This window comes from Rhinatrema bivittatum, chromosome 1, assembly GCF_901001135.1.
Source record: "Rhinatrema bivittatum chromosome 1, aRhiBiv1.1, whole genome shotgun sequence".
In the NCBI taxonomy this organism is placed as follows: Eukaryota; Metazoa; Chordata; class Amphibia; order Gymnophiona; family Rhinatrematidae; genus Rhinatrema; species Rhinatrema bivittatum.
In genome coordinates this window covers 738480590-738498884 of record NC_042615.1, presented here as the reverse complement: position 1 = coordinate 738498884, position 18295 = coordinate 738480590, and the positions used below count along the sequence as shown (strand labels likewise).

Below are 18295 nucleotides of genomic sequence, written 5' to 3'. Positions count from 1 at the left end.
GTGAGCATCGGTCTGGCGGCCGAATCGCAGCAAGGACTTAGCCTCCGATCCCAGACGTGGCTGAGAGCCAGCGGGTGCACCCTCGAGCGTGGCGGTGAAGGTATTGCCCTCTCCTCCCGCAGCCGGAGACCGCCCGGAATGAAACCGGAAACGCGAAGACAAGGAAAGATAGAACTCTTCAGCGTTGACTCCGGTCTCCGAGGTTCAAGGAGTCACACAGGTCGCCGGCCAGGACCAGTGCTGCCAGGTCGATCCGCCCTAACAGGGCCAGGCCCCGGTTAGTTCCAAGGGTCTATCCACGTGGAGACCCTCCGAGGTGGTCGCCATATTGCCCGCATGGTCGCCGTCACCATCTTGGCCCGATTCACCGCTCCGTTCGTCAACCGAGCGTACAAGTCTAGCTAGGCGCACAAATTACATGTGCTCATAAAGTCACACGCACATAACCCTGTGCGCACAAAGTTACCCACATAAGGGCCGTGCACATAAGATATACGCGCGCCGCATGCCTACCGGGCTAAGCGCATAACCATGACTTGGGCGCACAACTGCGCGCACAACCCACACGCACATCTTAGATGCGCCGGAGCGCATAAGAGTTTACCCGCCAATAGCCAAGGCACCACCGGAAACGGAGATAAAGGCTCAAGGCCTCTGACCAGCATACCATATCAGAGCCGCACATAGCGATGAGGCCAACACCCTGTGTGCTCAGTGCGAGGAGACCCTGGGAGATCTAGCCCAGGGCCATTCCCACCCAGGGCTGAGTAATAGCTCCTCAGTGGGTACCCCAGACCTAGTAAATTCCAGCGGGACACCCCCACAGACAGGGACCCCCAGGGACTCAATGCCCCTTAGCTTGGATCCAGCGTCTATCTCATGGGTGGAGTTCTTCAAAGGGCTACACACCTTTGTTCACATGCAAACGGAGCCTCCGGCTGATCAGCCACATCCTCTGCCAGAAGATCGTTATGCACTAGGCCCCTCAAGGCCTAGACAAAGGTTTGCACGTACAGAAGCCCCACCTATGGGGACATGGACAACTCTGAAGAGGAAGCAGAGCTCCTAGAAGAGGGGGAACTCCCCCCCCCCCCCCCCCCGGGGACAGAGCCTCACCGAACCATGAGATGCTTCTTCACCAAGGACGAGCTCCCTGATCTGGTCACCCACAGCCTGTAGGAGCTCGCTAACCCGGGCGCAGGTGCTTTGGGGGAGCCTAAGCAGAATCTCCTGTTAGAGGGCCTCCAACAGACCTCCCGCCATTTCCCTCTGTTACAAGCCATCCAGCAGCTAATTGACCTGGAATGGAGTGCTCAAGAGACCACATTCAAAGGGGGATGAGCCATGGCGGCCATGTATCCCCTGGACCCGGCGACCAAAGACCTTCTGACATGCCCAAGAGTTGATGCCATGGTCTGCGTGGTCTCGAAGCGCACTACTATCCCAGTGGAGGGAGGAGCAGCGCTCAAAGATGCTCATGACTGGCATCTGGAATCCATCCTTAAAGAGTCTTTTGACGTAGCCACTATGTCCCTACAAATAATGACCTGCTGCACCGTAGTGACACGTGCCTGCTTATCTCAGACCAGGAGCAACACCCCAGGAGAGGTCATGAAACCAGCAGTATCATTCCTTGCGGACGCTGCTTCCGATCTGGTGCGCACAGCGGCCAGAGGCGTGTCATCTGCGGTGGCGGCCAGGAGACAACTCTGGCTCTGAAGCTGGTCGGCCGATGCATCTTCCAAGACTCGCCTCACAAGGATGCCCTTCAAAGGATCCCTCCTGTTCGGCAGCGAGCTAGAGAAACTGGCCAACAAATGGGGTGAGTCCCCATTGCCGCGCCTACCGGAGGACAGGATTAAGAGAAACTAGCGACCCTTTCCCCAGTCCTCCAGGGGCAGAAGTTCACAGCGCTTCAATCCATACAGAAGCAACTATCAAGCACCCTGCCCGGCGGGCAGGAACCAGTCCTTTCGGAACAAGCACAACAAGAGGGGAACCAGCTCAGGTACAGGCCCCAGCCATACCCCACAATGAGATTCAGCCGACCCGTCCAAGGGAAGAAGCCATAGGGGGCAGACTAGCCCTATTCTACCACAGATGGGTCGAGATAACTTCAGACAAGTGGGTCCTAGCCATCATTTGGGAGGGGTACTACTGGATTTCCTGCAAACCCCTCCAGACAAGTTCATGGAGTCCCCCTGCCACGACCTCTCCAAGAGGGCAGCAGTGGAAGCTATACTGACAAGACTACTGGCCCTGAAGGCCATAACCCCAGTGCCTCCACAAGAAATAAATACTGGGCATTATTCCATTAATTTTATCGTCCCCAAGAAAGAGGGGACGTTCAGGCCCATCCTGGACCTCAAGTCGGTCAACCGCCACCTGAGGATTCCCCGCTTCCGTATGGAAACCCTACGCCCCGTAATAAGGGCGATACAACCGGGAGAGTTTCTCACATCCCTGGATCTTTCGGAGGCCTACCTACACATCCCAATTCATCAGGAACACCAGCGTTATCTACACTTCAAAATCCTGGACCGTCACTACCAGTTCCAGGCACTACCCTTCGGGTTAGCCACAGCTCCCCGGATGTTCACCAAGATCATAGTTGTGGTGGCGGCAACACTGAGGAAGGAAGGAGTCCTCGTACATCCTTACCTAGATGACTGGCTGATCAGGGCAAAATCCCCAGAGGAAAGCCGCCAAGCAACCAACAGAGTCAAAACTCTACTGGAGAGCCTAGGTTTGGTGGTAAACACAAACAAAAGTTGTCTACAACCCTCGCAATCTCTAGAATACCTAGGAGTCCGATTTGACACCAAAGAAGACTAGGTCAGCCTGACTCCCACAAGGAGATCAAAACTGTGGGACCGGTTACAAATCCTGCTGAGCGACCCTCGTCCCACAGCATGGGATTACCTGCAAGTCCTCGGTCTGATGGCATCCACACTGGAAGTAGTGCCATGGGCGCGAGCTCACATGAGACCCCTGCAGCGCTCACTTCTATCACGATGGAATCCACTGTCTCAGAACTATGCCGTACATCTGTCACTCCCGGGCAGAGTCCGGACCCAGCTAAGGTGGTGGCTGCAGGTCAGACATCTGAGCCGGGGAACAAGGCTATCTTCCCCAACCTGGACCCTGCTCACCACAGATGCCAGCCTACGAGGTTGGGGAGCGCACTGCGAGGAGTTAACCATCCAAGGGCAGTGGAACGCAGAAGAGTCTGGATGGAACATCAACCGCCTAGAAGCGCGGGCAGTCAGACTATCCTGTCTACAATTCGCTCACAGACTTCGAGACAAAGCGGTCAGAGTAATGTCGGACAACGCCATAACAGTCTACATCAACCGGCAGGGGGGAACCAGAAGCCAGCAGGTGTCTCTGGAAATATACCCCCTAATGGCGTGGGCGTAAGTAAACCTCCAGGAGATCTCGGCCGTCCACATCGCCGAGAAAGACATCGCGGCGGACTACCTCAGCAGGGAAAGTCTAGACCCAGGAGAATGGAAGCTGTCATCCGCAGCGTTCCAACTGATTGTGAACCAGTGGGGGACAGTGGACATGGACCTTCTGGCAAACTGGTCCAATGCCCAAGTACCCAGGTACTTCAGCCGCAGGCGGGAACCTCAGTCCCAGTGGATCGATGCCCTGGTACAGACCTGGCCACAGGGGACCCTATTTATAAGCCTTCCTGCCGTGGCCCCTAGTGGGTGCAATCATTCACAAAATACAGCTACACAGGGGACTAGTACTTCTAGTGGCCCCGGACTGGCCAAGAAGACCGTGGTACGCAGACATGAGAAGACTACTGGCAGGGAACACCCTACCACTGCCTCCACACAGAGACCTGCTTCAACAAGGACCGATCCTCCACGAGGATCCAGCTCAATTCTCTCTTACGACCCTGCCATCGAGAGGGCTCGCCTGAGAAAGAGCGGATACTCGGGGGCTGTAATCGACACCCTACTCCGAGCATGCAAGTTCTCCACATCCTTAACGTACATAAGGATTTGGAGAATATTTGAAGCCTGGTGCGAAGACCATGACATCAAACCACGCTCAATTAAAGTTCCTGTGATCCTGGAATTCTTACAGAATGGGCTACAGAAGGGGCTGTCCCTCAATTCCATCAAGGTACAGGTGGCCGCATTGTCATGCTACGGCTCCAAGATCGAGGGCGACAGCATAGCATCTCACCCGGACGTGTCACGTTTCCTGAAAGAAGTCAAACACATACGCCCACCACTAAAGTGGCCGGTACCTCTTTGGAATCTCAACCTGGTCCTGGATTTCCTAGCAGGAACCTCCTTCAGGCCCCTCCGAGGTCTGTCCCTCTGCCTGTTAACGTTAAAGACAGCATTTCTGCTGGCGGTTTGTTCAGCCCGCCGCATCTCAGAACTAAAAGCACTGACCTGCTGTGAACCGTTCCTCAGGCTCACCCCAGTATCCATCCAGCTACGCACGGTCCCTTCATTCCTTCCCAAAGTGGTGTCACACTTCCACCTTAACCAAACCATCTCGCTATCATCGCCGGATGACTTGAAGAATTCGGAAGACGCTCGGAGTCTACGGCACCTCAACATCAGCAGACTCCTATCCAGATACCTGGAAATGTCGGAACCTGTACGAAAAATGGACCATCTTTTCGTCCTTCACAGCGGGAAGAGACAAGGGGAAGCGGCCTCGCGGGCAACCATAGTCCGCTGGATCAAGGAAGTAATCAAAGCAGCCTACGTAGAAGCAGGCAAGCCATCGCCTCTAAAGGTCAAGGCCCATTCTACCAGAGCCCAGGCAGTATCCTGGGCAGAAACCAGAATGCTGTCATCCGCCGAGATCTGCAGGGCGGCGACATGGTCTTCCATACACACCTTTTCCAGATTCTACCGCCTGGATGTTCAGGCTCGGGAGGACATGGCATTTGCAAGGGCAGTACTAAGTGGGTCATGGGCAGCCTCCCACTCGGTTCGGGAGTAGCTTTTATACATCCCATTGGTCCTGAGTCCATCTGCTACACACTAGGAAATGGAGAAATTACTTACCTGATAATTTCATTTTCCTTAGTGTAGACAGATGGACTCAGCATCCCACCCTTGGCTGCCGTCACGCATGGAATTCGAATGATTCAAGGGTAAGCCATGTTTTCATTCACTTAGGGCACCCACCCTACCGGGTGTCGACGCTTTCCGGTTGAGTACACTGGCGGTCTCCAGCTATAGTCAATCAACCAGATCAAGTTAATGAAGTTATAAAGTTTAACCAAGTTATGAAGTTATCCAAGTTAATCAAATTAGTCAGTCACACATATATCCACAATGCTTTTCGAGGAGACTACTGAAGAGCTGCACTTCCTGCAGGGATATATGTACTAGGGGCTGACGTCAGATTGAAATCTGATCCATCTCCAACTGCTATCAGGAGTACACTATACCCATTGGTCCTGAGTCCATCTGTCTACACTAAGGAAAACGAAATTATCAGGTAAGTAATTTCTCCATTTCTTTGATTTGTTTTAAATGAGCTACTTGCTAACTTCATGGAGTGCCTCCTGGTCCTTCTATTATCTAAGAGAGTAAAAAACTGATTTACATTAACGTGTTCAAGTCCTTTCATGATTTTGTAGACTTCTATCATATCCCCCCTCAGTCGTCTCTTCTCCAAACTGAACAGCCCTAACTTCTTTAGCCTTTCCTCATAGGGCAGCCGTTCCATACCCCTTATTTTGGTCACCCTTCTCTGCACATTCTCCAGTGAAGCTATATCCTTTTTGAGATGCGATGACCAGAATAGCACACAGTATTCAAGGTGCAGTCTCACCATGACATTATGACATCCTCCGCTTTGATTGCCATTCCCTTTCTAATAATTCCTAGCATTCTGTTTGCTTTTTTGACTGCTGCAGCACACTGAGCCAACAACTTCAATGTATTATCCACTATATCGCCTAGATATCTTTCCTGGGTGGTAGGTTCTATCTTAGGAGTTAACATTGTGTAACTACAGCAAGGGTTATTTTTCCCTATATGTGTCACTTTGCACTTGTTCATGCTAAACTTCTTTTGCCATTTGGAAGCCCAATCTTCCAGTCTCACAAGGTCCTCCTGCAATTCATCACAATCCGCTTGAGCTTTCACTACTCTGCATAATTTTGTGTCATCTGCAAAATCTGATCACCTCACTCATCGTACCCCTTTCCAGATCATTTATAAATATATTAAAAGCACCGGTCCAAGTACAGATGCCTGAGGCACTCCACTGTTTACCTTTTTGCACTGTGAAAACTGACCATTTAATCCTACTCTGTTTCCTGTCTTTTAAGCAGCTTGCATTTCACAAAAGGACATCGCCTCCTATCCCATGACTCTTTAGTTTTCTTAGAAGCCTCTCATGCGGGACTTTGTCGAACGCCTTCTGAAAATCCAAATACACCACATCTACCGCCTTTGTCCACATGTTTTTTCACCCCTTCAAAAAAATGTAGGAGATTTGTGAGGCAATACTTCCCTTGGGTAAATCCATATTGGCTGTGTCCCATCAAACCACGTGTATCTAAATGTTTTGTGATTTTGTTCATGCGGGAGATCTGGTTTTGATTCCTGTTGCTTGGGCTGGTCATGGCTAGTGATGCTGTGGAGGCAGAGTTCACAGCCTCTCAGGGGAGAGAGTTTCAGCAGTCACAGAGTTATGACACCTAGAGTTCCATATTTGGCACGTTTGTCTGGCTAGGTTTGGCATTTAGCTGGACAAACACTAAGATATGAAAGTCCCACCAGTCTGACCACCCTTCACATATCCAGCTGAAAATGCACACAGCCAAGTCAGGGGCGGTATGGGGATTTTCCAGGGCACTGCATGGTGAGTTATATTCAGATACAGTAGGTTTGAACAAAGGAGGAGGACAATAGAATAAGAGAAATTAATTTATCAGAAAATAAAAGGTATACAAAATAGCTTTTTAAGGTTAATTTAAGTTCTTTATTTTTGTTATTATCTTGAAATGTTTATTGAGTGTTAGATTTATGCAGTCAGCTAAAGCTCCTGTTGCCAAAATTATTTCATAATCGGCATTTTGGTATTTGGGACTAATAATGTAAGATTTCTTTATTTTCATACAGAGACTGATTTGGTCCTTGTAATTGGTGCCAATGACACAGTGAATTCAGCGGCTCAAGAGGATCCCAACTCGATCATTGCTGGAATGCCTGTTCTAGAAGTCTGGAAATCTAAGCAGGTAAGCTAAATAAATAAATAAAATAAAAAGACTCCAAAACAAATTGCATTAGTCAAGGAGTGTAGCTCTTGTAATTCAATCCTCTCTTATTCCGGATGACAAGACTCCCTTGCCAATGAACAAATTTATCATGGGATACATACATCACTGAATAAACAACATTTTACAAAGACCTACGTCTTAAGCAGAGTTGCACAAGCATTAGAACTTGCTAAAATGAACCCTATTATTTTTTGATGTGAATCTGCTGGCACAGGGCTAACTACCATGATTTCTAAAAATGTGTTCAAAATCCAAACGATCTAATTTTGATGTGGAGAACTGGGCAACTTTGGGATTGTTAGAGAAGCAGATCTCTCTACCCCATGTCCAGTAGGTGAAAAGCAGCATTTTTCCCCTGACTTTAGCCTCTCTGTATGGGCTTCTGCTCTCCTCCTGTACTTGCCAGCAGCCTCTCAGTCCTTTCCTGCTGCAACTTATACTCTGCGAGTCTTGCATTACCCTCTTCTGCTGTCTTTGGGGTTGCATGGTTATGACAGCTACAGTTAGGTTCACCAACCTGCCAAGCCATACGTAGTAGAATTGTTTCACAAGCTTGTGCCCTTTATGTTGCCTGATAACATTACACACTGTGTAGAATTCAGTTTTGAGATGAGCGAGAACAATAGGGGACATGAGCCAAACTGATTTTTTTTTTTTTTAAAGATTGATATTTAAAGAAGGGAGATGAGATGAATAATGTGCGGCATATTGTAATGAGGAATGAAAAATGAGGAGAAAAGAAAGCAGTTGATTGTCCTAAATTGATATTATTTTTATATTTTTCAAAATGTATTTTCTTTGCCCTGGATTTTTAAACAGATCATGAAGTAATGTATGCTGTTTGACCTTGTGCATTATTTCATGATCTCGGTGGTGTCTGAAAATCTATAGGCAGTAGAGGCATACTGTTATCCTCAAAGTAAAAGTTCCTGCCTGTATAATACACATGCAGTTTTGTGGTATCCAAATTATTGAAATGTCTATGCAAAACAAATTTATTTTCTCTGGGAAGTAAACTCCACCCTTATTTATTTATTTACAAATTTGTATACCACCCCATCAGCCAAACTATTGAAGAAGTTTACAATAAAAAAAAACAAAACACAAACAAATACAATCACCCTCATTACTGCTCTTTACCACCACTCATTTACCAAGTGTGGTGACATCCAATTTCTCAGTATGTTATTTATTTAAAAATGTATATACATTTACTGGTTGTAGATGAACATTAATAGCATTCCAATTTAAAATGAAAAAAAGAATATGGTTTAAAACATAAAGGGAAGAAATGAGATCTTTATTTGGAAAGGATAAGATTAGTATTTGCTTTGTGCATGGAAGACCTCCATCATTTTTAATAGGTACATTTATACAGACTGTATGATTCATATGTATTTAGCATTTGCTAATACAGTATACAGATTGTGCCACCAGGGCAATAGTAACAGAACCAAAAAATGGATAGTTATAAATATCCACAAGCCTCAAAACCATTCTATAAATCTCATATACGCCACATTTATGGTCACAGAAACCAAAAATGCCAAGATTTCTAAAGCAGCAATAAACAGGCTTTACACTGTTACTGCTTGTAAAGCGCAGGGTGCATTATTTCCTCACCCAGCATCAAATAGCTATTCACACATGATCTGAGGTCATCTGAACAGAAAAGAATGCAGTCTGAGCATGTTAACTTGCATTCACTACACAGCAACAATGTGTTTAAAAAAAAAAAAAAAAAAAAAAGCATTCTAACCAGTGGTCTACAAGCAACCTCCGAAATTTATTGTGCAGTTCTAGCAAAGGAAGGTTGTTATTCTAAATCAGGGCTTCCCAAACCTGTCCTGGGGACCCCACAGCCAGTTGGGATTTCTGGGTATTTCAATGAATATGCATGAGATAACTTTGCATATACTGAGTCTCTTATTGTTGCTAACTCAAATCATTCAGTAGCTACATAGCTTATTGGGGAAATGTTCAAGTCCAGCATCAAGAAGTTTAAAGCATGCCCCTTTGTCTCATCTGGCCCTCTTCCACTCCTTTGTCTTCAAAGGAAAGATAGAGAGGAAACGGTGATCAAGAGAGCATAAAACCAAACAGGTAAAAACCCCAAAAAGTTAGTTTTAAAAAATATTTTCCAATTCCTAGTGCAGACTTTCCATCTCTGCCGCTGTGTATTTACTCAGGACCAGAGGGGCCGTGATGCAGTGTGGTGCCAGCTCTGCAGCATTCCGGAGCTGCTTCGCCTTATAAGCTTGAAGTTGTACTAGAATGCCACAGTGCTAACTCGCTCCTCTGTATCAACATCTTGGTGGTCTTTTGTAACAGATAGTTGGCAGAAATGGTTCTCTGCTCACTGTCAACCAGCCCCCAACACACACACACACACGCACGCATACTCTCTCTCTCAAACACATTCACACTTTTGTAGTACCAAAGGGTTTAAATTTAAGGCACTATCAAAATTTGTTAATATCAGGTTTATAACTGTGCTCACTCTATGCAGATTATACTTCCCTACTTGTGGTCTTTAAAATATACCAAGTGGGCTATACCTCTGTCAGTCTTATTCTGTTGGTCTCCTTTTTGTCCAGCAATAATTTAATTATGTTTTTTCACTATAGCTACTTCACTTGAGTTTGCTTAAAAAAAACAGAAACCTACCAGTTTTTTGTGCTTTATGTGCATGTTACATGTTGGAATGCGGTACTGGCTTGGAACTCTGAGCATGGTTAGTGCTACTGATCCACAGTGTTGCTTCCATTCACACTATCAGATAGATTTTAAAAGCCCTATGCGAGCCAAAGCCAGGAGATAAACGCAGAGGTTGCGCCCGTATGGATTTTAAATGGCGCATTAGTATGCGCATATCCTCCCTTATGTGCACAAATCGGGAAGTCAAAAAAGGGGCGGGGAATGGCCGGGACATGGGCGTTCCTAGTGTGTAACCTGAAGTATGTGCGTAACTATTTATGCGCACAAGCTCACACTTGGATCCCCTACCACAAACTTTACTTCTGCTATGGATGGTTTGTAAGTTTTAAAATAAAAAAAAATCAGGGCTAGTCAGCGGGGTTTAAAGGATTGGGGCTAATAGGTTAAAAGGGAAGCTATCTAGCTAGAGAGATTAGGAAGTCCTATCCTTTACCAGGGCAAACTGGTAATTGCATTGGCGTGCGTATCTGCTAAAATTCCCCCCACTTACACAGTAGAGGCAGCATTTGTGTGCACATGCGTATCCATAGAAAATTGTGTGCGCATGTATGTACATACAGCCGATTTTATAACATGCGCACATATACAGACATATGTTATTAAATGGCTGTGTCCATTCATGCAAGCCGGCATGCACACATACATGTGCACCCGAGTGGCTGTTTAAAAGTTACCATTCCTGGGAATAGTTCAGTGGGAGGAGCTTCTAGAAACTAAAATTTAAAGAAAAATGCAATATATTTAGCTGCGTACTGAGTTTAAAGTTATGTTTCATCAGTGCTGATGGTTTCATCCCTACATGTACTATTACATAAAATGTATCTTGAGTAGGCATAGTGTTCTTCAAAATGTTAATGATGGTTTGCTGTCCCTTGACAATCAGACCTTGCTTATTACAGTGATTTCTCATAGATAATTTTCTTTCTGGATCCTATAATTAAAAAGTGGCATTAGAAATTACCAAATTGTGAGCTAAATATTTCCCATTATAATTGTTTTTACAATGACCTGAGATTGCCTAACAAAATACAGCTATTTATTTTTAGTCATTTTAAAACTCTAATGTAGTTGCTTTATTGCCTTATTCCAAGGCTTATCAATGATCCTTCGTCTTAAAACAGAGAGCTCCCAGAGTAGATATGGTCTTTGCTTTTCGCATATGTTACTGAGGAGTGTTAGAGTCCATTCTGGACATCACTGTGGGATATTCAGCACAAACCGAGCTGTGAAAAGACTCGCAGGGACATGAGGTGCAATACATTCAGCATTACAAAGGAGTATGTGAAAAATTATAGACAACTAATTGATTCAGCCCAAAATAATTTTTTTCTTAAAAATTGCAGTCTGCACCTAATTTTCCAAAGACTCTACTTTGGTGAAATCATTGACAACTACTTCTACTTCTACACAGCCCTGGATTTGTCAGTAGGCACATATTAGGCCTGTTCCTATGGCAGCAAACTATTTGAGGCAGCAGGATTGCTGAAGATTTGCTGCCTTCCAGCTCTGCTGAATCTCATTCGACAGAGAACATCCTTCTGCTACCCTGTAATATATAGCCCCTTACAGGAGGTGGGGGTGACAGCACCGACAGTGCCCAGGAGTGGAAGAATCCTAAATCCATCCTTGCTTTTACATTATCCTCTACAGTCAATGCGCCTGATAATTTCTTTGAAGATAAAATTAAGAAATTCCATGTAGAATGAATTACTGTTAGTCCTACTGTAGGAGATAAATATCTTTCTAGTAGAATGATATGGGAGAATGTTTCTCTTGCATCAGTTTCAGAGATATTAAAGATATCTCTGTTTTAAAACTCACTAGCTATGATCTAGATCCAACTCAAGCTGGCTGATTAAAGCAGCTAGAGAGCTATTTGCGCCTCTTTGAAAGAAAGTTTGGCTACTGTTAAAGAACGCTGTGATGTTTCCAAAGTTGAAAAAAGCATCATTGGACTCAGTAGCCTTGCAATTATCACTCTATATCTAATTTACCTTTTTGTTAGGAAAAATAGATCAATTACAGTATTTTCTTAATGTTGGCATTTTGAATCCTGTTAATATGGATTTAGAAAAAATGATAGCATTGATACTCTTCTTTTTATCTACATTAGAATTTTGAGACAGTATCTTGATAACAAGCAGTGATATATATTTGATGGATATATTTAATAGATATAATGATGACATTTGATAACATAGATTTTGACATCTTACTCTTGCAGTTAAAGGAAATAGGAATACCTATTCTTAATTGGTTTGCTTCTTTTCTATCTGAGTGCTCACCACAAATTATAATAGGAAAATCTTCATCAATTGGGGCCCATTGAAATCTGGAGGCCCACAAGATTTGGCTTTATTGGCCTCACTTTACTTGCTACCTTTAACAAAAGTTCTAACTTTTTTGGGGGATATATTTCTGATTCTATGCCGATGATATCCAACTTTTTTTTTTTTCCAGTCAGTCGTGCCAGACTTTCTTCATCTTTGAAATTTATATCGAGTATTTTGTAGAATATAGTAACTTGGATGTTGCAGAACAAATTAGTTCTTAACATGAGTAAAACTGAAGCCTTATGGGTAACTTTCCTTTGCCTGATAATTTAATTTATTTTAGATAGGCGATGTGATGATTCCTGTTCACTCTTGAGATTCATGATTTAAGATTTATCCTTGATACCAATTTGTTGATGAAGGCATAAAAGCTGTTAGTTTAAATTGCTATAAACAGCTATGAGTGAATTTTTGTATTCACAAAGGCAGGTATAAACCCAAAGAAAGAGCTACTGCTAAGATTGCTTTTCATAAGCTAAAATTAGTCAGAAGATTGAAGCCCTTGTTGTCACCTAATGATTTTAGGTCTTTTGTACAAGCTTTAGTTTTTTTGCAGTTAGATTATTGCAACTTCTGACTAGGACTTCCTTGATCCTTACTTTGTTTTTTTATAGCTGGTCCAGAATGCAACAGCCCAGATGATTACTGGAGCAACACACTAGTAGACTTGCATTAGCTTCCCATTTCTTCATAAATATAATTTAAGATTCTGTCTAAGGTCATTCATAATAATGTACCAGATAATATCTGAACTGCTCTTTCTGTATATACGCCAACTCGTTCTCTGAGATCAAGGGGAAAGATGCTATTATCTATGCCTTCTAGAAAGAGTTTTCGATTGACTGAAACATATTTAAGGGATTTTTCAGTGGCAGCTCCTATCCTATGGAACACTCTTCCTCCTGAAGTATGGCTTTTTGATTTTTATTTGTTCTTTCAGAAAAAAGTAAAAACCTTCCTTTTTTGAGCAGGCCTTTAAGTTAGGTACCTTCTGAGAATCCCATTTTATGTAATGAGCTTGATTGTGTATGTATGTTCCTTTCTATTTTTGTTTTATTTGTGGTTTATATGTATTGTTTTGTTCAACTAATTTTGTTATTTATATTGTTTTACAATGTACTTTCTCATGTTGTACCCCAAGAACATTTTGGATTGGTGGGCTATAAATGTTTTTAAATAAAGATATCCTAAAAATCAGTTCAGTGAAATACCTCAAATATCAATACAACCCGCCATCGCTATGTTGTGAGTGGGTTGGTTGTGTTATATGAGGAAGATGGGTTGAAACATGGGCCTATGTTGCGCATGTTATGAATTCATATAAATGTCAGTATTGAGCAGTGCATTTTTTAAAAAGCTATTAGCATTTATTCTGTCACATGGAGATTTTGTGGAGTAGATATAATATATAAACAAATTTAGAGATGCATAACATATTTCAGTGAACTGGCAAATAATACATTATTGAATGCTTAATTTGAAAGTGCCTGAAACCCAGTGTGTGGCAAGAGACTTCAGATAAATCTTAGCACTTTGACAGCTCTAATGCCATATTAGTTGTAAGATTCTTTAAGATTAGATTGAGATTTGTGGTTTTAAACCTCTTTTTTTGTTTTGTTTAAATACATAAAAATAGAGAATTATAAAGGACACATTTATCCATTCAACACATTTCTGATACCTGAGAATATATATATATAAACCAGTGAAGCTGAGTGACTTTTGAATTTTGTAGTGCCTGTAAAAGTTTGCATATATCAGTTTGTCTGGTTTGTTTAATTTGAATGTAGTTAAACTGTTTAACAAGCCTTGTGGTCCACCAATTAATGCAAGCGGAAAGCATTGAGTTAAGTCTCGCCTTCAGGAATGCCCAGACCATGCCCACATCCTGCCCCTTTTTTTTGGAACTTTTCATTTGTACATGTAGTGAGAGATATGCACAGATGCGGGCACCTTTTAAAATCCACTCAGTATGCACTGTCTGACATATTCGCTTATCTCCCAGTTTTGGCACAAGTCAGGCTTTTAAAAATCACCTTAATGGTACAGTTCTGTGCTCTTCTTAGCTGTAGAAAGATCAGGGCAGTATTTCGCTATGGAACACATTGGAGACCATCTATGACTGTATTCTGATGAAAATGGATGAAAAACAGAAATAGTGCAAGCTTTACAGCAGAATATAAATAGAAAAAAAGTGTGTTGTGCCTGTTGGACATTCTGTCACAATAAATGAAACTTTTTGCAATTGCAGGTAATTGTGATGAAGAGGTCTCTGGGTGTCGGCTATGCAGCTGTAGACAATCCAATCTTTTACAAACCCAACACTGCTATGCTGTTAGGGGATGCGAAGAAGACATGCGATGCGCTGCAGTCCAGAGTCAGAGATTCCTACCAGAAATAAATTCTCGGCTGCAGTTCATCCAAACTATGTGCTGTGACTAGTATTAACAAAATGAAATACTGCTCGGTGGTACACAACTTTGTTTTTTAACATTAGACTATATGAAGGAAGGGGTTAAAAATGAACTGAAGCACAGGGGACACAGACACTCGGAACACAATGAACCCTTTGTGCTATCTTCCCTAACTAGAAAGAGAATATGTCAATAAATGCTTTCAGCAATCTATAATGTCATTTTTGGGAGTTTGTGTATATGTACATATATATATACATATATATATATTATGTGCCATGATTTGGGAGAAAAAGGATCCTTGTTTTTTCTGTGAAATTCACTGGATTAAATTTCCACAGTAGCTAGCTGTATTATATACAATACTAATGAAGTACATCATTTCAGGGAACTGTACATTTGGTTAGTTCACTAGTGTAATACAATGCAGGTCACACTTGCATCTGGCCTGTTTAAGCATTTTTTTTAGGTTTATCAGTATTCGTTGGATTTTCATCTATATTAGAAAATGGCATGTTGCTCAGATTCAACAGTCACTAACAATAAAAATCCTTTTGAATTTTGTCACTTAGCACAGAGCTTACATTTTTTTTAACATATATATATTTTTTTCTAATTCCATTTTCTAATAGCTGTACTGCCCTGAGCAGAGGTGGTTATCAGATTATTACTTAGGATATCTCCCTAACAGTACACATATCTGCTGGTACAAACATAATAAAATAACATTTTCTAGTTTGAAAGCCATTTTTCCATCAATTTAGTAATACTTTTAATAATAAAAACAATGTGTTTTGTTTCCTAAAAAAAAAAAAAAAAAATTCAACCCAGGGTTTGTCAGCATATTTTAATGCTGGACAGATAGGTATACAAATAGAATGGTTTAATGTTCTTAATGTGGATTTTTCATGAAATTTAGTCGTCAATGAAATTTACTGTACTAAGTTTGCAATCAGCAGGTCCTTTAAGTATTTGAGTTCCCTTCAAACTAATTATAGTTTGCTTGATTAAGAAAACATTTTAAAATGGTTACTTAAGAAATAGGAATTATTATGTTGGGCATAATATGGTTTTAACAATGCTAAGTGCACTTCAGTGGAATTCAAATATTTGATTAATAAAATAAAACTATCATGTTAGCTTAATGATGTCCTGCTATCTGTTGGTATGAGAGCAGGAAAACAGAGGGTTTTGGAGGAGTCAGAATACTGTGAAATAACATGTAAATTGAATCAAATGTTTTGTTACGGACAATGAGCTGGCTTCGAATCTTAACACAGAGAATTAAGGATGTGATTTTTTTTGAAATAGGAAATTTTGTTAAATTTCCTATTTTATTTAAAAAAAAAAGTTGTGATTTCTTGTTGATTTCATTTTTCAAAGCAGCCATTATCCCTTTTCAAAGCAGCCATTATTAGTTTTCCAAAGCAGTCATCACACCTGGCAAGAAAAAACAGAGTCAGCACCTCAGTTAAAAATTAAAGTCTCCACCCTCCAAGGACCTCCAAGGCTCACACACTCCTCCCTACCGCACACAACACCAATCTTAAGAAATTGAAATGGGGCAGAAGTAGTATTTAAAAATGGCACCAACTAGCCATTTCCATACAACAAAATGGCGCTGGCCTTAGGGCTACCAGGTACCATTTTGAATAATAACTCGGGGGCAGGGGTAGGATTACCTGGAGATCTCTCCTACCCTATTTGGATTTCTTAAGATCAGGTAAGATGAGTGTGTGCAGAGGTAGAAACTTTCATTTTTAACTTTCTGTGGTGCTGGTACTGTTTTTTGTTTTGCTTTTTTCTTTCGGCAGGGGAGAAGCAGCCCCATCTGCTTCCTTTTATTTTGTTTTTTTCTTTTGCTTTGTTTTCATTAATGTTTTGTTTATTTAATTTCAAATAAATGAAATGAAACCAACAAGAGACAAAAAAAAAAAAAAAAAAAAGAAAATCGAAATGAAATGAAGAAAATTTACGTGCAGAGCCCAGCAGAGCATAGCAGAGCATTAATTCCTTGGAAATGTCGTCTTTCACTGATTTGACTTTTCGGAATATTTGTGTAAGCTGCTGCTTTTGTAAAATTAGAATTAAAAGAAAATGTTTTCCAAACTAACACATTTTTGCTTACAATAATAAAATTCCCTTTAGATAGCATTTAGTTAATGTTTTGACTGTCCAAAAGGTTGGTTTCATATCTGGCCTTTCGGTAAATGCCTCCCACATAAATGATTGCCTGTTTGTGATAATATTTGTAAAGCCATGGTGGGCAATAGTTGAAGTTATCAACCCAGGTGAATCAGCCTGTCTGAAAATTAGCCTCCTCAGAGCAGCTAAAACCTTTGCATGGGGATCACCTACTAGTTATGCTGGCTACGGAGAGGAGTAAAACCTTGCACGTACTTGTCATTTTCAAAGATATGCCTTCCTGTGCTACCTACAAAAGCAGGAGGGGCAGTGCCAGTATAGGAACTATTAGCACGCATATGCTTGCTAATTTTCAAAAGGAAACTATGCACTAAACCTGCGTTTGTTTGTGTTTGGGTTTTTTGTTTTTTTTTTGCAACTACATGGGCTACTCAGAATTGTACCCCCCAAACCATATAGCTGTGGACTGGGACATTTATATCATTTAAGAAATATTTGAACAGTGCCATTTCCGTAGCTACCTCCTTGTTTTATGTATATAGAAAATGTATGAAACATTCAACAGATAGTATGCTAGCAAGTTTATATCCTTGTACTAATCAATATTTTTTATTACACTAAAGCATTAAATCATGAGTGAGATTTATGAGCCCTGTTTATTCAGCCTTTTTGTCAAAAGTATAAAATTGGAGATGCCCTGTAATAAATTAGGATCTAAAATTGTCCTTAACTTGAGTAAGAGCACATTTGATGTTTTAAAGATAGCAGCACATCAAGGTAGCTATGTTTGACTAGAATTTGGTCTTAGATTTTTCATAGGTGGAGTTCTGACCTAGTGGTCACACAAGTCCAGTTAGAAGCCCTCCAAGATCATGTTAAAAAGTAAAACAGTGGATTCCTTGCCACCCAGGATTTATCAATATATGTTACATTTAGTTTTCTGTGGTTGCATTATCCTGCCAGTTTTTGTTTTTACATAATGCAAAATTTAGAATACTGATTTATAAAAGGTTTTCTTTTGTCTTTGAAGTACTAACTGCAATTTGTTGTGGTTCAGAAGTACCAGTGTTAATCTTAGAATTGTGGTTCACCATGAACATCAAAGAAGCCTATTAAAGAAGCTAACAACACCCAAGTCTCTATGTTTGGTTTTCTCTTTCTCCAATAAAGGACAGTTTAATTATATTTTGTTTTAGGAACTGGTATAGCATTGAAGATGATATATAAGAGTTTTGTGTCTGTATTTCAAGAGAGCTTATTCTCCAACTGAGTGAAAATGCTTATGTGGCTGAAAACTGTTTAAACCTAAGAATGGTCAAGGCTAAAGTATCCCCTGCTGCTTCTGCTTAAACCATCCATGTTTTTGTATCTGAGCTGAGATGTCAGTTTATTCACTTCAGTCTGAGCCT

General features: G+C 41.8%; 1 protein-coding gene across 4 annotated transcripts in view; it reads left to right on the top strand.

Moving 5' to 3' along the window:
* The window catches only part of NNT (nicotinamide nucleotide transhydrogenase), a 404867-nt gene extending 386851 nt beyond the window's left edge, over positions 1-18016 (top strand). For 3 of the 4 annotated variants that reach the window (XM_029577726.1, XM_029577728.1, XM_029577720.1), the window contains exons 21-22: positions 7119-7234; positions 14579-14728. In XM_029577726.1, coding sequence (XP_029433586.1) covers positions 7119-7234; positions 14579-14728 — 266 coding nt within the window. Of the gene's footprint in view, positions 1-7118; positions 7235-14578 lie in introns of all 4 variants that reach the window. The other variant, XM_029577710.1, reaches the window with a different exon arrangement.
* Positions 18017-18295: the final 279 nt, after the last annotated feature.